The 14,227-nt window shown below is 45.6% G+C and overlaps 1 protein-coding gene across 4 annotated transcripts in view; it reads right to left on the bottom strand.

Moving 5' to 3' along the window:
* Window positions 1-642: 642 nt before the first annotated feature.
* Window positions 643-14,227, bottom strand: part of LOC120860754 (G-protein coupled receptor-associated sorting protein 2-like) — a 20,617-nt gene continuing 7,032 nt past the window's right edge. The window contains exons 2-5 of one of the 4 annotated variants that reach the window (XM_040236484.1): window positions 4,589-4,652; window positions 4,420-4,483; window positions 4,165-4,241; window positions 643-3,844 (exon numbers count right to left, since the gene is read on the bottom strand). In XM_040236484.1, the coding sequence (XP_040092418.1) occupies window positions 983-3,517 (2,535 nt within the window). In that variant the 5' untranslated portion in view covers window positions 3,518-3,844; window positions 4,165-4,241; window positions 4,420-4,483; window positions 4,589-4,652 and the 3' untranslated portion in view covers window positions 643-982. Of the gene's footprint in view, window positions 3,845-4,164; window positions 4,242-4,419; window positions 4,484-4,522; window positions 4,653-14,227 lie in introns of all 4 variants that reach the window. The other 3 variants (XM_040236483.1, XM_040236485.1, XM_040236486.1) reach the window with 3 other exon arrangements.

Raw genomic sequence — 14,227 nt, 5'->3', positions numbered from 1 at the left:
AGGTTTTAAAAATGGAATCTATTAATAATTTTCCATAGATGATGTCACAGTCTTCTCTATGTCACCAGATATAAAGGCATCGGTGTCATTCCGTGCCAATAAATAGATCTCTTTTAATAGCTGTATGGTATTTCCTTAATACCTTCCTTGGATTAGGATAACAAGGGAAATCTTATTCCTGACTCCATTTAATTGGTATTCTACTCTACTTGTTCTCTCTTCAGGTGGCACTGAGCAGCACCTCGACTTTGAGTTGCAAAATGTGCAGATTTGGCCAACTTAGTTCTCCAAAGTGGCCTCATTCCAACTGCATCCCTCACTAAACTTGTCTCACCTATTTCAGGAAGACAGGTTATAGCCATGCTACCGGAACAGATTTTTCTAGTTACACACTTTTCTTCACACCACACCGCTCACTTCCAAGAATGACCTAATGGGTTGTCTCCTCCTACTATTCAGTGACCAATTTGAGTCCCTCTTCTCTGAAGCATTCCACAAGTACCACAGCCCACAGTAATCCCTTCCTCTTTAAGCTCCAGGAATGGGATTTTCCAGTGAGGGTATGTATGTCATACTACAAATGGTCTGTCACTGTGCACGATGTATCTACATCTAGATTTGAAACTGAAGAAGGGTCACTTCTGCCACTTTTCACACAGAACTTTATTTAAAACACTGACTCAAATAGAGAACAATATGTTTAAACAATGATAGCACGGTAACTTACACAGGTGGCTCAGTTCACTAGAAGCTCAATACTGAAAAATACAGCAATCTGGACAGCAAGACAAATATCAACAAATTTTTTCAGCACTAATAATCATTTGGCATCCACAAAACGATCCAGCTCAAACAAAGAATTGGACAAAGTTAACATCAGCATTAAAGTATAAGTTACAATAAAAAACCAGACTGAAAACCAAAGCACTACTCAGGGTTCTTTGGGAACATAAGGCTGATCAGAGGCAGGTGGATAATCATATTAGCTTTGCTGTCCCACCTCAGGATCACTCTGATTGTTTATTTGGACTTGCAGTTCCTCAGCTAACTTCTCAAATTCATGGAACGCAGAAATAAGCGGCTCAAGACTGAAATCATCATCAATTAAGGCCATTGTTCCATTTTTTATAATATTACTGATATTCTGAAACATTTTAATAACAATTTGAATGTTATCATTTGTCTCTTCTATGTTAAAGAGACCCACAAATATTGATAGAGCCTTGGCACTAAACAGTTTTTTTGCCACCATGGGATTTTCAGACAAATTCAACAGCATTTTCAGAACGTGAAACTTTGTTCTTGCATTGCCTGTGGTTAATAAGGAAAGAAATCCAGACATATAATTGGAAACCAGTGTGTGATAGTCAGTAGTTGAGGTGAGGTGTCTAAGCATCCTTAATCCAAGCACCTGCTCAGGGGAACCCACACTATGAGCAAGGGTTTCCTCACACACTTGACACACAAATGTCTCAATCATGTTCAGATTTGGGTAAGGTGGAGCCATGTGAATCATATTTTCCAGAAAACTTGTCCTAACTCGGGAGGAGGGATAATTGAGCAAGGTTTCAATAAGTGAGACGACACCTGAATCACGAATGAAATCACGAGTAAATTGAGAAGCAGTTCTCATACCCATTGCAATCTTAGATATTTCATGAATAAAAGGATCTCGAATTTTGTCCATTAATAGGAGGAGTTCTTCAAACTCTGCAGGACCAATTTTAAGCTCACACTGTATGCAGCTGCAGGACCAACTCTCAGGCTGCGCACTCTCCTTGGCCCTAAGATGCTCCCGAATTTCCCTGACTGACCGGTAGGATGGATCATATTGAAATGGGAACTCAGAGTCAGGTTGATCAGACTGAAGCAAAGATTCCTGCTCTTCCCCTTCTGGGGCAACTTCCACATTCTTGGGCTTTCCCTCAAATAGTTCAGTGTATACAGATGATGTTGCTTCTTCAGGAATTCTAAATGGGCTTGGGGATGGGAAGCCAACCCCATGACAAGGACCAGGTTTGAATTCGACAGTGACCTCTTCCCAGGTTTTGGGTCTGGAAGATACATTAACTTCCTCCTCGGCTGCATCTCTGAACCTGGGACTAGCCTTGTACACAGGACGAGGATTTAAGTCAAAGCAGGCCTCATCCCTGTCCCAGAACCAGGACCCAAATATGGCCTCTTCTTCAGACTCTGGTCTGATCTCTTCTCTGGCCACAGCTCCCAAACTGGAATTTTCCTCAGTCCAGAACAACGACCCACCAATGGCTCCCTCCTCAGCCCCTGCCTCAGATTCACAGATGGCTGAAGCTCCAGCCTCCATACTGGCCTCTTTTTCTGCCCAGAACCAGGACCCAATAATGACTTCCTCCTCAAACCTGGGTTCTTGTTTGACCCTGTTACTATTAACAACTTTCTGGGTCCTGGGCTTCAAGACAGTATTAGGCTCTTCCTTGTCTCTGGGTCTGAATCTACTATTGGCCTCTTCTTCAGGCAAAAACCAAGATTCCTGATAGTACTCATCTTCAGACTCAGATTCAAAGAAGTCCTCTCTTTTTGCCCGGACCTTGGACCTCATATTTGCCTCATCCCTGATTCTGGACCTGAACAAGTTATTGGTATTTTCTCCAGCCCACAAGCAGAATGGGTTGCCAGACTCCTCCTCAGACCCAGACCAGGAATCAATAAAGGGATCTTGCTTGGATCTGGGCCTGGATCTGGGATTAGGCTGATGTTTGGCCCTGTGCCTAGACCTGGTATTGGCCTCTTCCCTAGGCCATGATCTGATACTGGCCTCTTCTCCAGCCCAAAAAGAAGACATTGTAGAGGTCTCATCTGCTGACCAGAATCCAGACTCACTAGAAGCCTCCTCTCTGGCCTTAGCCCTGGGATAGCACCAAGACCCCATACTAGTTTCCTCCCCAGACCCAAACCAGGGTTGGATTCCTGTCTGAACCTGGGAGCTAGGAAAGGTCTCACTGTCCACACTGACCAGTTCCCTATCCACGGATAGGGCCATAGGTTTAGTGACTGACCCAGACTCAGTACTGACCAATGGCCAGGCTACTACACTGGTTTGTGGCATGCCCTCTGCTTGCAACATTGCCTCAGCCCCAAACTCAGTCTGAGCCCAAACTTGGGCTTCATCTTTGGGTCTTGCTCCAGGGATTGCCTTGGCTTCAGTCTTAGGACGTGCCCTGCCTACTGCCCTGGCCTCAGTTTTGGGCCTTGCTCCTGCCATTGCCTGGAATTCAGTTTTAGGCCTTGCCCCAGCCATTGGCTGCGACTCCGTTCTGGGCCTTGCTCCAGCCACTGTCTGTGACTCAGTTTTAGGCCTTGCCCCAGCCATTGCCTTGGACTCAGTTTTGGACCTTGCCCCAGATGTTGCCTGGTTCCTAACCTTTGGTCTGACCACCATTGGAACTTCATTCTCTCTCTCAGCCCCACCTACAACCTCTTCTCCAGGCTTCTTTTCAGGCTTGGCCTGGGCAACAGGCTCAACTTCAGCCCCAGTCATAGTACAAGTTACAGAAAAGACCTGGTTAAATACCTCAATCCAAGTCTCAGTCTCTACCACAGATCTGTCACAGTTCTGAATCCTCACACTGTGTAATCTCTAGATGATTCAGACAATTGAGGTGGAAACAAAAGTTAAGAGTCAACACCAGTCCAGAACTCAATCAGCCTCCTTTCCAATACCAGTCCCAGCCAATATCACAGGGTGCAGAAGAAGACCAACCAAGCTGGGAGAGGATGGATGGTTCCCCAGGGCAGGGTGCAGACCTGTCGATGGTGATGGTCAGCAGCAATTCCAACACCACCAGAGCTGCCACTGGAAGTCAATCTAGGAAGCAAGAATAACATGGGACATTGAATCTCTTCCAACTGTGTCACTCCATGCAAAAACTCACACAGAGAGACTGGACCTTAAAAGCTTGGTGGGAAAGTCAGGCTATTAGAAACTCTGTCATCCTCATTTTACCCAAACATACTCTAACTCCAGAGATGCCAAATTGCTTTGCTCACTACAACACACATGCATAAATAGGGTGAAAGTATCTTGGCAATGGGAGAGGCTGAGGAGCCCCAAGACCAGACCCTAACCACTCTTGGACCTGTGTTTATCTTTTCTACCTCACCCAAAAGCTGTACCCACTCTCATACCTGCACTAATGTGGCACAATTTTCCTCTCCTTGTTTTGTTTCAGTGGTATGAAGCCTTATGCAAACAGCAGGCTGTCCTATGGATAAGTAAACATACAGTAAAAATGGAGTCTGACTGCTTGGTTGACAGGCAGACACCCTGACCCCGGGTACAAATCTCTTTTTGTTTAAGTGTCTAATTTGTCTAATGTTTTCTTTCTCTTGGTCCCTGCTCTCTGGTCTGCTCCTCCCATTCACTGCCCAATCCACACCTACCCAACAATCCTAACACTCCTGCAGGACAGGAAATGGTCAAGGGATTCTGCAGCAGCATGCAAATCTAAAAGAGAGTAAGAGATGCGAATCAGTGACACCCAACTAGATGGAAAACACTTGTCAATCTTCCTCTGTAGCTGTCCCCTGCATTGCTCCTCTTTGCACAAACCTTCAGAGATTTCAGTCTCTTCCTTCTTTCCTTCCTTGCAGAAGTAACCAGTCTTAAAGACAGTCTATGGACAAAAGATGAAAAAGACAGTCAGAAGACCAAGGTAGCAACTAAGAGGCTAGTGGACAGACCAACACCGAGTATGGAAATTCATATGCTGTCTTTCAATATTTAGAGTCCTCTTAGTAGAATATTCTCATTTTATTTAGGTCCTGTATTTCAGCAGTCCAGATAACAAACAGCATCTCTTGACGTCACATTTTCGCATTGCTCCCTTCTCCTATTATGAGGATTCACCACTAGGTGCGCCACATCCCTTTGCCTTACGCAGCATAAATTGGGGGAAGGGTGCCCACATATTCTAGAAAACAGGTTGTGCAGTGGTGCCTGAATTTATGATTTCTGTCCCACCTTTACCTCCCAGTTCATCTTTTCCACCCCCAATTCTGGATTGCGAAGAGGAAGGAAGGCAAGGGAAGTGTGTAAAAACCTGGCAGACAAGAAATTTACAAAATATTCCTGCATGCCTGACCTGTGCTGGTCGCAATCACCCCACCCTGATTCAGATGTCCAGTCAACGGCTGCTGCCCACCCCCACCTCCCATACACCTTCAGAAAAACAGGTCTTTTCCCCGTTCCTCGTTTTCCTCAAGCCTCTCTACAGATGCACCCCGTGGCCTGAAATTGCCAGACCTACTGCACAGACAGTAGACTCTGGCGTCAAAAGGGTGCCTGTGGGAAAGGACAGCACCCGGCACGAGGGGTCCGACAAGCCCCTTGGCAGAATCATAGCCCGGGCTGCTCCCGTCCCAGCTCCGGCGACCTCCTCGGAGCGCCCACCTGGGCTCCCTCCGCCATTTCGCCCATAGCAGCTTCCCGCACAGCCCTCTCCCCGCACAGGCAAGTCGAGGGCGGGGCACAGGCGCCCGGAAAGCCCGTCAGGGACTAGTCCGCGCCGCACGACTCCCCAGCATCCGAGGGAGCCCCTACGGCCAAGACCCCGCGGCCCCGGGCCCGGCCCGCGCCGGTCGCCGTCGTCTCAGGGCCAGGGGTCCCCCAGCGCTGCGCATCTCTTTAAGGATCCCGCTCCGCTCGCCTCCCCGTCCTCAGGCTGCCAGGGACAGGCTGTGAGCCGGTCGTCGCCCCACGACACCCCCCACTTGCCTTCGCAGGCGCAGGGTCGCAGCTCTTCTCTCGCTTCCCACCGCTCGCCGTGCGGGCGGAACGGAAAAGAGGCGTCCCCACCTCCCGCTCCGCTGCACCAAACCGGGCAGGGGCTGCGCAGGCTGCGGCACCGACGGCTCGCGGCGAGGGTGTCGGGAAGAGGGGCGGAGGGATACGGCACGAATGGGCTCGACGCCCCCTCGCAGGCCCACCGTAGTTCCGACCCACAGTGGGCGGGGCCGGGAAGAACGCCAACCTGAGGGGCGGAGCCACGCCAGCCCTCCGCTGCCCCCAGTGGGGTGACCACCCCCACGCTTCGGGCCCTGCAGCGTAGGGGGGTCGCGGGCCGGGGCTGGGAGGGTCGCGAGGGGTCGCACGCAGGGAGCAGCGGATGGACACAGACCGCCCCGCAGTGTGTGTGTCTGTGTCTGTGTGTGTGAACCTGCAGGGTTCGGTGTCCGCCCCCTCCCTTCCCCCATCACGCCGGCCATCCTTCTTGGGCGCGGGTGGCTGCTTCCACCCTCAGGGGCTGGAGGAAAGTGGGAGGGGGCGCCTGTGGAGGCCGAGCCCCTGCCCCTCTTCTGAGGGAAGGCAGCCCCTGACAGACCTCTGGCTGAGCAGACAAACCACTTGTCTGCGCCAGTGTCCTCGTTCTTTCTGCCACACTGCTGTGCTCTCAGTCGCTGTGGTGGCACTTCACCATTTCACTGTCCCCACAGTTGCCCAGGAAAGAGGACCTTTCCCTGACGGGACCCGCACCTGCTCAGACAGTCCTGGTTTTCACCCCACAGCCAGGGGTCAGGCACCATGTAGGGGCAGTGCTGGCTCTTCCTGGCTTCTGTCAGGTCATCTCTTGCAGGGGATTCCAAGGGCTCCTCATCTTTGGCAGGGTGGGAATACGCCAAGGATTACAACCAACTGGGATCTCACACGCTTGCCATACACACCAGTCTAGTTTTATCTACTATGGCTATTAACATATTAATCATAGAGAATATGGAAAAATAGTACTGATGAGCCTATTTAAGAGAAGAAATAGAGATGCAGACATAGAGAATGGACTTGTGGATGCAGTGGGTGAAGGAAAGGCTAGGGCAAATTGAGAAAGTAGCATTGACATACATATACTATATCATGTGTACAATAAATAGCTAGCAGGAAGCTACTGTATAACAAATACAGGGAACCCAGCCTGGTGCTCTGTGATGACCTAGAGGGGTGGAAGGTGTGAATTTGAGGGAGCCTCAAAAGGGAGGGGATATATACATATATAGTAAATATATATAATTATAACTGATTGGTGATGATATAGTGTAGAGACAACCACAATATGGTAAAGAAATTATCCTTCAATTAAAATACCAAGTTAATCATGTTAATTTTAAATTGCCTGTTTGATAATCCCCAAATCTGCATTATATCTGAGCCTGGTTCTGATGCTTTGTATCCTTAAACAACACTTTTTCTTGCCTTTTATAATTTTATAAAATTTTTTCTTACGTTTTATAATTTTGTGTTGAAAGTTGGATGATGGTAATAAGAACTGAGGTAAACCGACTTTTAGTAGCAGATGGGCTGTGCATAATGTTTGCTGTAACTGTAGGTGCCCGTCTTCAAATTCCTCTAGCCTCTATTTTTGTCTCTTCTCTTAACTTTCAGTTCAGTTCAGTTCAGTCGCTCAGTCGTGTCTGATTCTTTGCAACCCCATGAATTGCAGCACGCCAGACCTCCTTGTCCATCACCAACTCCCAAAGTTCACTGAAACTCATGTCCCTTGAGTCGGGGATGCCATCCAGACAACTCATCCTCTTGTCATCTCCTTCTCCTCCTGCCCCCAATCCCTCCCAGCATCAGAGTCTTTTCCAATGAGTCAACTCTTCGCATCATGTGGCCAAAGTACTGGAGTTTCCAAAGAACACCCAGGACTGATCTCCTTTAGAATGTACTGGTTGGATCTCCTTGCACTCCAAGGGACTCTCAAGAGTCTTCTCCAGCACCACAGTTCAAAAGCATCAATTCTTTGGCACTCAGCTTTCTTTATAGTCCAACTCTCACATCCATACATGACCACAGGAAAAACCATAGCCTTGACTAGACAGACCTTTGTTGGTAAAGTAATGTCTCTGCTTTTGAATATGCTATCTAGGTTGGTTATAACTTTTCTTCCAAGGAGTAAGTGTCTTTTAATTTCATGGATGCAGTCACCATCTGCAGTGATTTTCAAGCCCCCAAAATAAAGTCGGACACTGTTTCCACTGTTTCCCCATCTATTTGCCTTGAAGTGATGGGACCAGATGCCATGATCTTTGTTTTCTGAATGTTGAGCTTTATGCCAACTTTTTCACTCTCTTCTTTCACTTTCATCAAGAGGCTTTTTAGCTCCTCTTCACTTTCTGCCATAAGGGTGGTGTCATCTGCATATCTGACGTTATTGATATTTCTCCCGGCAATCTTGATTCCAGCTTGTGTTTCTTCCAGTCCAGCATTTCTCATGATGTACTCTGCATAGAAGCTAAATAAGCAGGGTGACAATATACAGCCTTGATGTACTCCTTTTTCTATTTGGAACCAGTCTGTTGTTCCATGTCCAGTTCTAACTGTTGCTTCCTGACCTGCATCCAGGTTTCCCAAGAGGCAGGTCAGGTGGTCTGGTATTCCCATCTCTTTCAGAATTTTCCACAGTTTATTGTGATCCACACAGTCAAAGGCTTTGGCATAGTCAATAAAGCAGAAATAGATGTGTTTCTGGAACTCTCTTGCTTTTTCCATGATCCAGCAGATTTGGCAGTTTGGGCTTCCCTAATTATATCTTGCAGAGACAATCTGCATTTGCAACTCTTTCAGCTGCACTTCACTGTTACTGTACTGGAGGCTTGTTAGCATGTGGAGGAGAGGAAGTGTTTTATAATCTTACAGTTAAATCCCAGTCTTTTGTGGGCCTGTGCCTCTCGATTCTGCCCTTCACAAGTGTTTCTTTAGTGTCTTTCTTCTCCTTACAGGAGAATGGAAGGTTAGAGTGGGCTGGATATAAGGAATGCCTTTCCCTTAGCCGGGATACTGTCCTGGGAAAGTCTTTTCCACTGGAGAGTAGCCCTTTGTTATGGAGAAGACTGGGGAGTGTATTTCTTGAGTGTACACTTCCCCTCCCACTGCCAGAGCCCTGAGATCTTTCTGCTATCTTCACTATGAGTTCCTGGAGGTAAAGTTCACTGCAGGTCACTTAGAGGTTTCTTATTCTCATACTATTCTACCCTCAGTCTCCAGCAGTTTGTCAAAATTCCCACTTAAGTGTTCTTACCTGTTTACGTCTCTAGCAGTTTCTGCTCTATGTAGAGAGATAGGCTGTGACTCTCCGATTTGTCTTTTCTCCATAATTTGGGGTGGTCATCTGCCTTGTGACCTCAGTTCTATGATGGTTCTAAGTCATTGATTCTCAGTTTGTTCAGCTCTTTACTTGTTGTAAGTACAGGGCTTCCAAGCTCTTTGCATGTCAGAACTGAAAGTGTAGCCTAGGGATTTTAACCAGGTAACTAAAGATCAGTGAAGACAGCTTTCATTGTCTTCTTTTCAGCTGAACTTCAGATCTGGGAATAAAGTTGCTCTTGAAAACTTAGTTGCTCCATGAATATTTGCTCTTTCTCTCCCAAGTATAGAAAATTTGCATGACTCTCTGAACTTGAAATCTTAGCCCCCAGATTCTTAATGTGGAGTGCAGATTAGAATTCAGACTTCCTGAATTAAAGATCTGGTGAGGTCTGAACAACTGTGTCTTAACCTCTGGAGAAAAGTCATCTCTGTTACCACCACCACCATAAAGAGGCGGTGCACTACACTACTAGGTGCTTTTGTAAATTAGAGTTACCAGTTTCTAAGCCCTGTAGTCAGAGAAGGCGATGGCACCCCTCTCCAGTACTCTTGCCTGGCAAATCCCATGGACAGAGGAGCCTGGTGGGCTGCAGTCCACGGGGTCACTAAGAGTGGGACACGACTGAGTGACTTCACTTTCACTTTTCACTTTCATGCACTGGAGAAGGAAATGGCGACCCCCTCCAGTGTTCTTGCCTGGAGAATCCCAGGGACGGGGGAGCCTGGTGGGCTGCCGTCTATGGGGTCGCACAGAGTCAGACACGACTGAAGCGACTTAGCAGCAGCAGCAGCAAGCCCTGTAGTGAGTGATAGTCGCTCAGTCATGTCCAACTCTTTGCAACTCCATGGACTGTAGCCTGCCAGGCTCCTCTGTCCATGGAATTCTCCAGGCAAGAATATTGGAGTGGGTTGCTGTTTCCTTCTCCAGGGCATCTTCCCGACTCAGGGACTGAACACAGGTCTCCTGCATTACAGGCAGATTCTTTACTATGTGAGCCACCAGGGAAGCCTACTATTAAAGAGACATTTCTAAGTATAAAGACAGGTCATCTTAAAAAGTATCAGCAGATACATCCTTGACTTTATCTTATAATCTGTAGACAATATGTTAGAATATGTAATGAATCCATACACCTTTTCCAAAGGAATACCAGAGACAGAAGTAGCAATAAAGTTATACATGACAACCATCAATCAGATGAAATAATTTAGATGAAGCTGGTTTCTCTAGAAGAGAGGGGGACTGGGCAAGTGGTCATGAAGGAACTACAATGTGCTTTTAACTTTGTATGAAAAATAATGTTCAGTTCCATGCTGGTGAACATAGTTCTGCTTTTGCCACATAAATCCTCTACTTCAAATTACTGTCTGAATGCTTTACTAAAACTCTGCTCCTGGCCTTTGTTTTGGAAACTGTTACTTTCATTGCCACCTGCTGATCACTGTCCTCTGAAGCTTCTACTTCTTTCCCACTGTCCCCTGACACCTTGGTTGCCCTTGTGTTGTCCCCTGAAACTTTGACTGCCTTCCTGCTGTCCCCAGAAGTTGTGATATCCTTCCCGTGGTCCTTCTAGCTCTGGTGGTTCTGTGGCCAGAGAAAGCTGCCAGTGCCATGAATCATGCCATTTTCCCTGTATTTCTGTTACTGATGCAGTAGGGATATCAAAGCAAACACCCTGCTTTCCTTTGAGAAAGACCTTTCACTTCACTTTGTAATCAATATCCTCACCCAGTTACTCTTTAAGTTTTTTCCAAGCATAACTAATGTTTGGCATTTCAAACACTACAAAAAGCCCTGTAAGCACTTTCTCAAAGGAGGCTGCATAGTAGAGTAGGGACTCTTTCCTGCAGGCTCTACTCTGGGACATGGCCAGACTTCAGAGCTATGCAGTCCAAAGCGTAAGTAGAGACTTTACCACTATTTGTGTCACTTTGGAAAAGGTACTTAATGTTTCTATAACTCAGTTATCCTTCCAAGGGGATTGGTAATTACTTTACAGGATTCTTGTATATATATACTAACTGAGGAGCTATCTGATATTCTGAAATATCTGCAAGTATCAAGTCTTTCTAGTTCCTTTTAAAATTGTGATCTAGTCATATTATGGGGTGGGCTGGGAAAAGCAGTCAGAGTAGATGAGATCTCCTTGGTGGTTTTTAGAGGTCATAATTGCTAAGACATTGCCATTGCGCTCTTTCTCACTGTAATGTTGGTGCTTTGTATATTTTGTGTCGCTTAACATAATCCTTTACTATATTAAAAGAACATCACTTTTACATAAATATGTCTCCTTCCTCCTTATAGTGATGTACCACAAGGAAGCTGATCCCAATTCCAGAGGTGAGTCTGCTTGCTCTAGGGATAATGCATCCCCTTGGTACTCTGGAATGGGTGGTGATGTAACTCTGCTCAATGAGAAGTGAAGAGAAGATTGCAGAAGAATTTCTGAGGAATGTGTCCTCACTCATAAGAAAAGGCCATCAGTAAAGATGTCTTCTTTTCTTCAAAAGTTGCTTGACTACTTGCACACACCAAGTTTCCAGCCTTAGGATGGAAGCTGATATTGTGAGTGGCAGATGAAAGAGATGGGAAAACATCTGAGTCCTTAGCTGAATCAAACAATCATCAAGACTGCCGTACCTCAGTACTTCCAACCAGTGAATAATAAATGTCCTTATTAAGTTAGTTTTAGCTAAATTCCTGTTCCATAGAACAACTCTAAATGTACTGTATGCTCAAGCACAAAATAATGCTTCAATGAGTAACAGTCTGTGACCTTTGTTTGTTGGTAAGCCTCTTACACACTGTTGGTGGGAATGCAAACTAGTATAGCCACTATGGAGAACAGTGTGGAGATTCCTTAAAAAACTGGAAATAGAAGCCATAAGACCCAGCAATCCCACTGCTGGGCATACACACTGAGGAAATCAGAATTGAAAGAGACACATGTACCCCAATATTCATCACAGCACTGTTTACAATAGCCAGGACACAGAAGCAACCTAGATGTCCATTGGCAGATGAATGGATAAGAAAGTGTGGTACATATACACAATGGAATATTACTCAGCTATTAAAAAGGATGCATTTGAATCAGTTCTAATGAGGTGGATGAAACTGGAGCCCATTATACAGAGTGAAGTCAGAAAGAAAAACACCAATACAGTATATTAACGCATATATATGGAATTTAGAAAGATAGTAATGATGGCCCTATATGCAAGATAGCAAAAGAGAAACAGATGTAAAGAACAGACTTTTGGACTCTGTGGGAGAAGGCAAGGGTGGGATGATTTGAGAGAATAGCATTGAAACATGTATATCATCATATGTGAAATAGATCGCCAGTTCAGATTTGAGGCATGAGACAGGGTACTCAGAGCTGGTGCACTGGGATGACCCTGAGGGATGGGATGGGGAGGGAGGTAGGAGGGGGGTTCAGGATGGGGAACACATGTACACCCATGGCTGATTCATGTCAATGTATGGCAAAAACCACTACAATATTGTAAAGTAATTAGCCTCCAATTAAAATAAATTTGAAAAAGAGTCCAAGTTTCTTCCTCTATGCTATCTATCCATCAACACTATTTCTGTCTTATTCATAAAAAAGGCTCCAGTGCATGATACGAAGAAACAAATGCTAAAATAGGGGTGAATAAAATACTATGTAAGTACAGAGGATGGAGGAATTACTTCCTACCAAGGGGCAAAGAGTAAGGGTGAGAGTTTCAGAAAGACTTTAAACAGGTCCTAGCATTTGAGCTGAGCCTAAAAGGATGGCTATGTTTCCTATAGGCAGAGAAAGAGCATGAGGATATTGAAGACTGAGAGAACAGCCTGGGGAAATGCACAAAAGTACTAATGTACAGAGAATAGTTGGGTTGGAAATGGCAGACAGTCCAATGCAGCCTGAGTACAGGCAAAGTGGAGCAGGGCTTAGAGTGGGTGAGGCATGAGTGAGTGCCTCCTTAAATTATGTCTTTATCTCATTCTAGTTCTGGCCCAGACTTGGAAGAATGTGTTAGAAATGGAGATGGAAAGGTAGAACTGTATGGGAGAATTGCACAGGGCCCTGAAACCCTCCATTGGGAGCCTGGTAGAATTTTCTAGATGAGATCCCACTGAAGGTTGTGTTTTTGAAACGGGGTAGAGCAGAGGATCAGTTGTGATAGAATGTCATCTGTCCTATATCTTTCATGAATGATAGGACAGACAACAATTCCACTCTAATTTTATCCCCAGGCAGCAACACTGTAAGTCAAGTGACATCTGAACGGCTCCTGATATTTATACATGAGATAACCCATAATATTTATCCAGAAAGGAGGGAGAAACAAAAGGGCTACATGTGTGTTGAGGTACTTACTTCAACTACATTCCCAGTAAAAACTACTGAGGGATGATCTAGCCCTTATAAGTGCTACCCAAGGAGTGATCAGAACAGAGGCAATCATCTTTATGCATAGACACACACACCTCACACTTCCCTGTCCTTTGGCTGAGATTGAGAATATCCACAGGTGTGAGTTAGTTAAGCATCTGCACTGGGATGCATGTGGGACTTAGAGGTATCTCACTGGACTGCCCTGTGAAGCTTCCCAACTACAAATACACCGTATGCACCGTGTGAAGTTCCCCTAATAAAAAATAAAGGCTGAGGGAGCTCTGATAAGAAAAAAATATAGAAAAAGAACTTTAAAAATCATCTAAATTGTAGACGTATGCCACAAAAACATAGGCTGCTTATTAACATAGGCTGCTTTTTGCACAGAATTTAACTTGTTTATGCATGATGCATAGGATCAAACATCAGTTTATAGATATGAATCGAGAGGTAGCTGCTAAAAATAGGAGTGTGTGACACTTTTTTTTCCTTACATCATCAGTTCTTTGACACCAACTACCCTGAGTTAGAGGCAGACTCCAAAGGTTTAAGAGTGCAGTCCCCAATAATACTGTCCCCATTTGAGATCAGATGCCAGTTACAAGTCCTGGAGTACCACCCACACTTTTGACTGACCAGTAATAAATTCAAGGGTTCCCATGACACTCTTAAAGAGGTCTTAATAATCCAGATAACCACAATGGTGTGGTCACTCACCTAG

Source organism: Oryx dammah, unplaced genomic scaffold, assembly GCF_014754425.2.
Source record: "Oryx dammah isolate SB20612 unplaced genomic scaffold, SCBI_Odam_1.1 HiC_scaffold_11176, whole genome shotgun sequence".
NCBI classification, from domain to species: Eukaryota; Metazoa; Chordata; class Mammalia; order Artiodactyla; family Bovidae; genus Oryx; species Oryx dammah.
The sequence above is the reverse complement of the archived record's forward strand: the minus strand, read 5'-3'. Positions and strand labels throughout refer to the sequence as shown.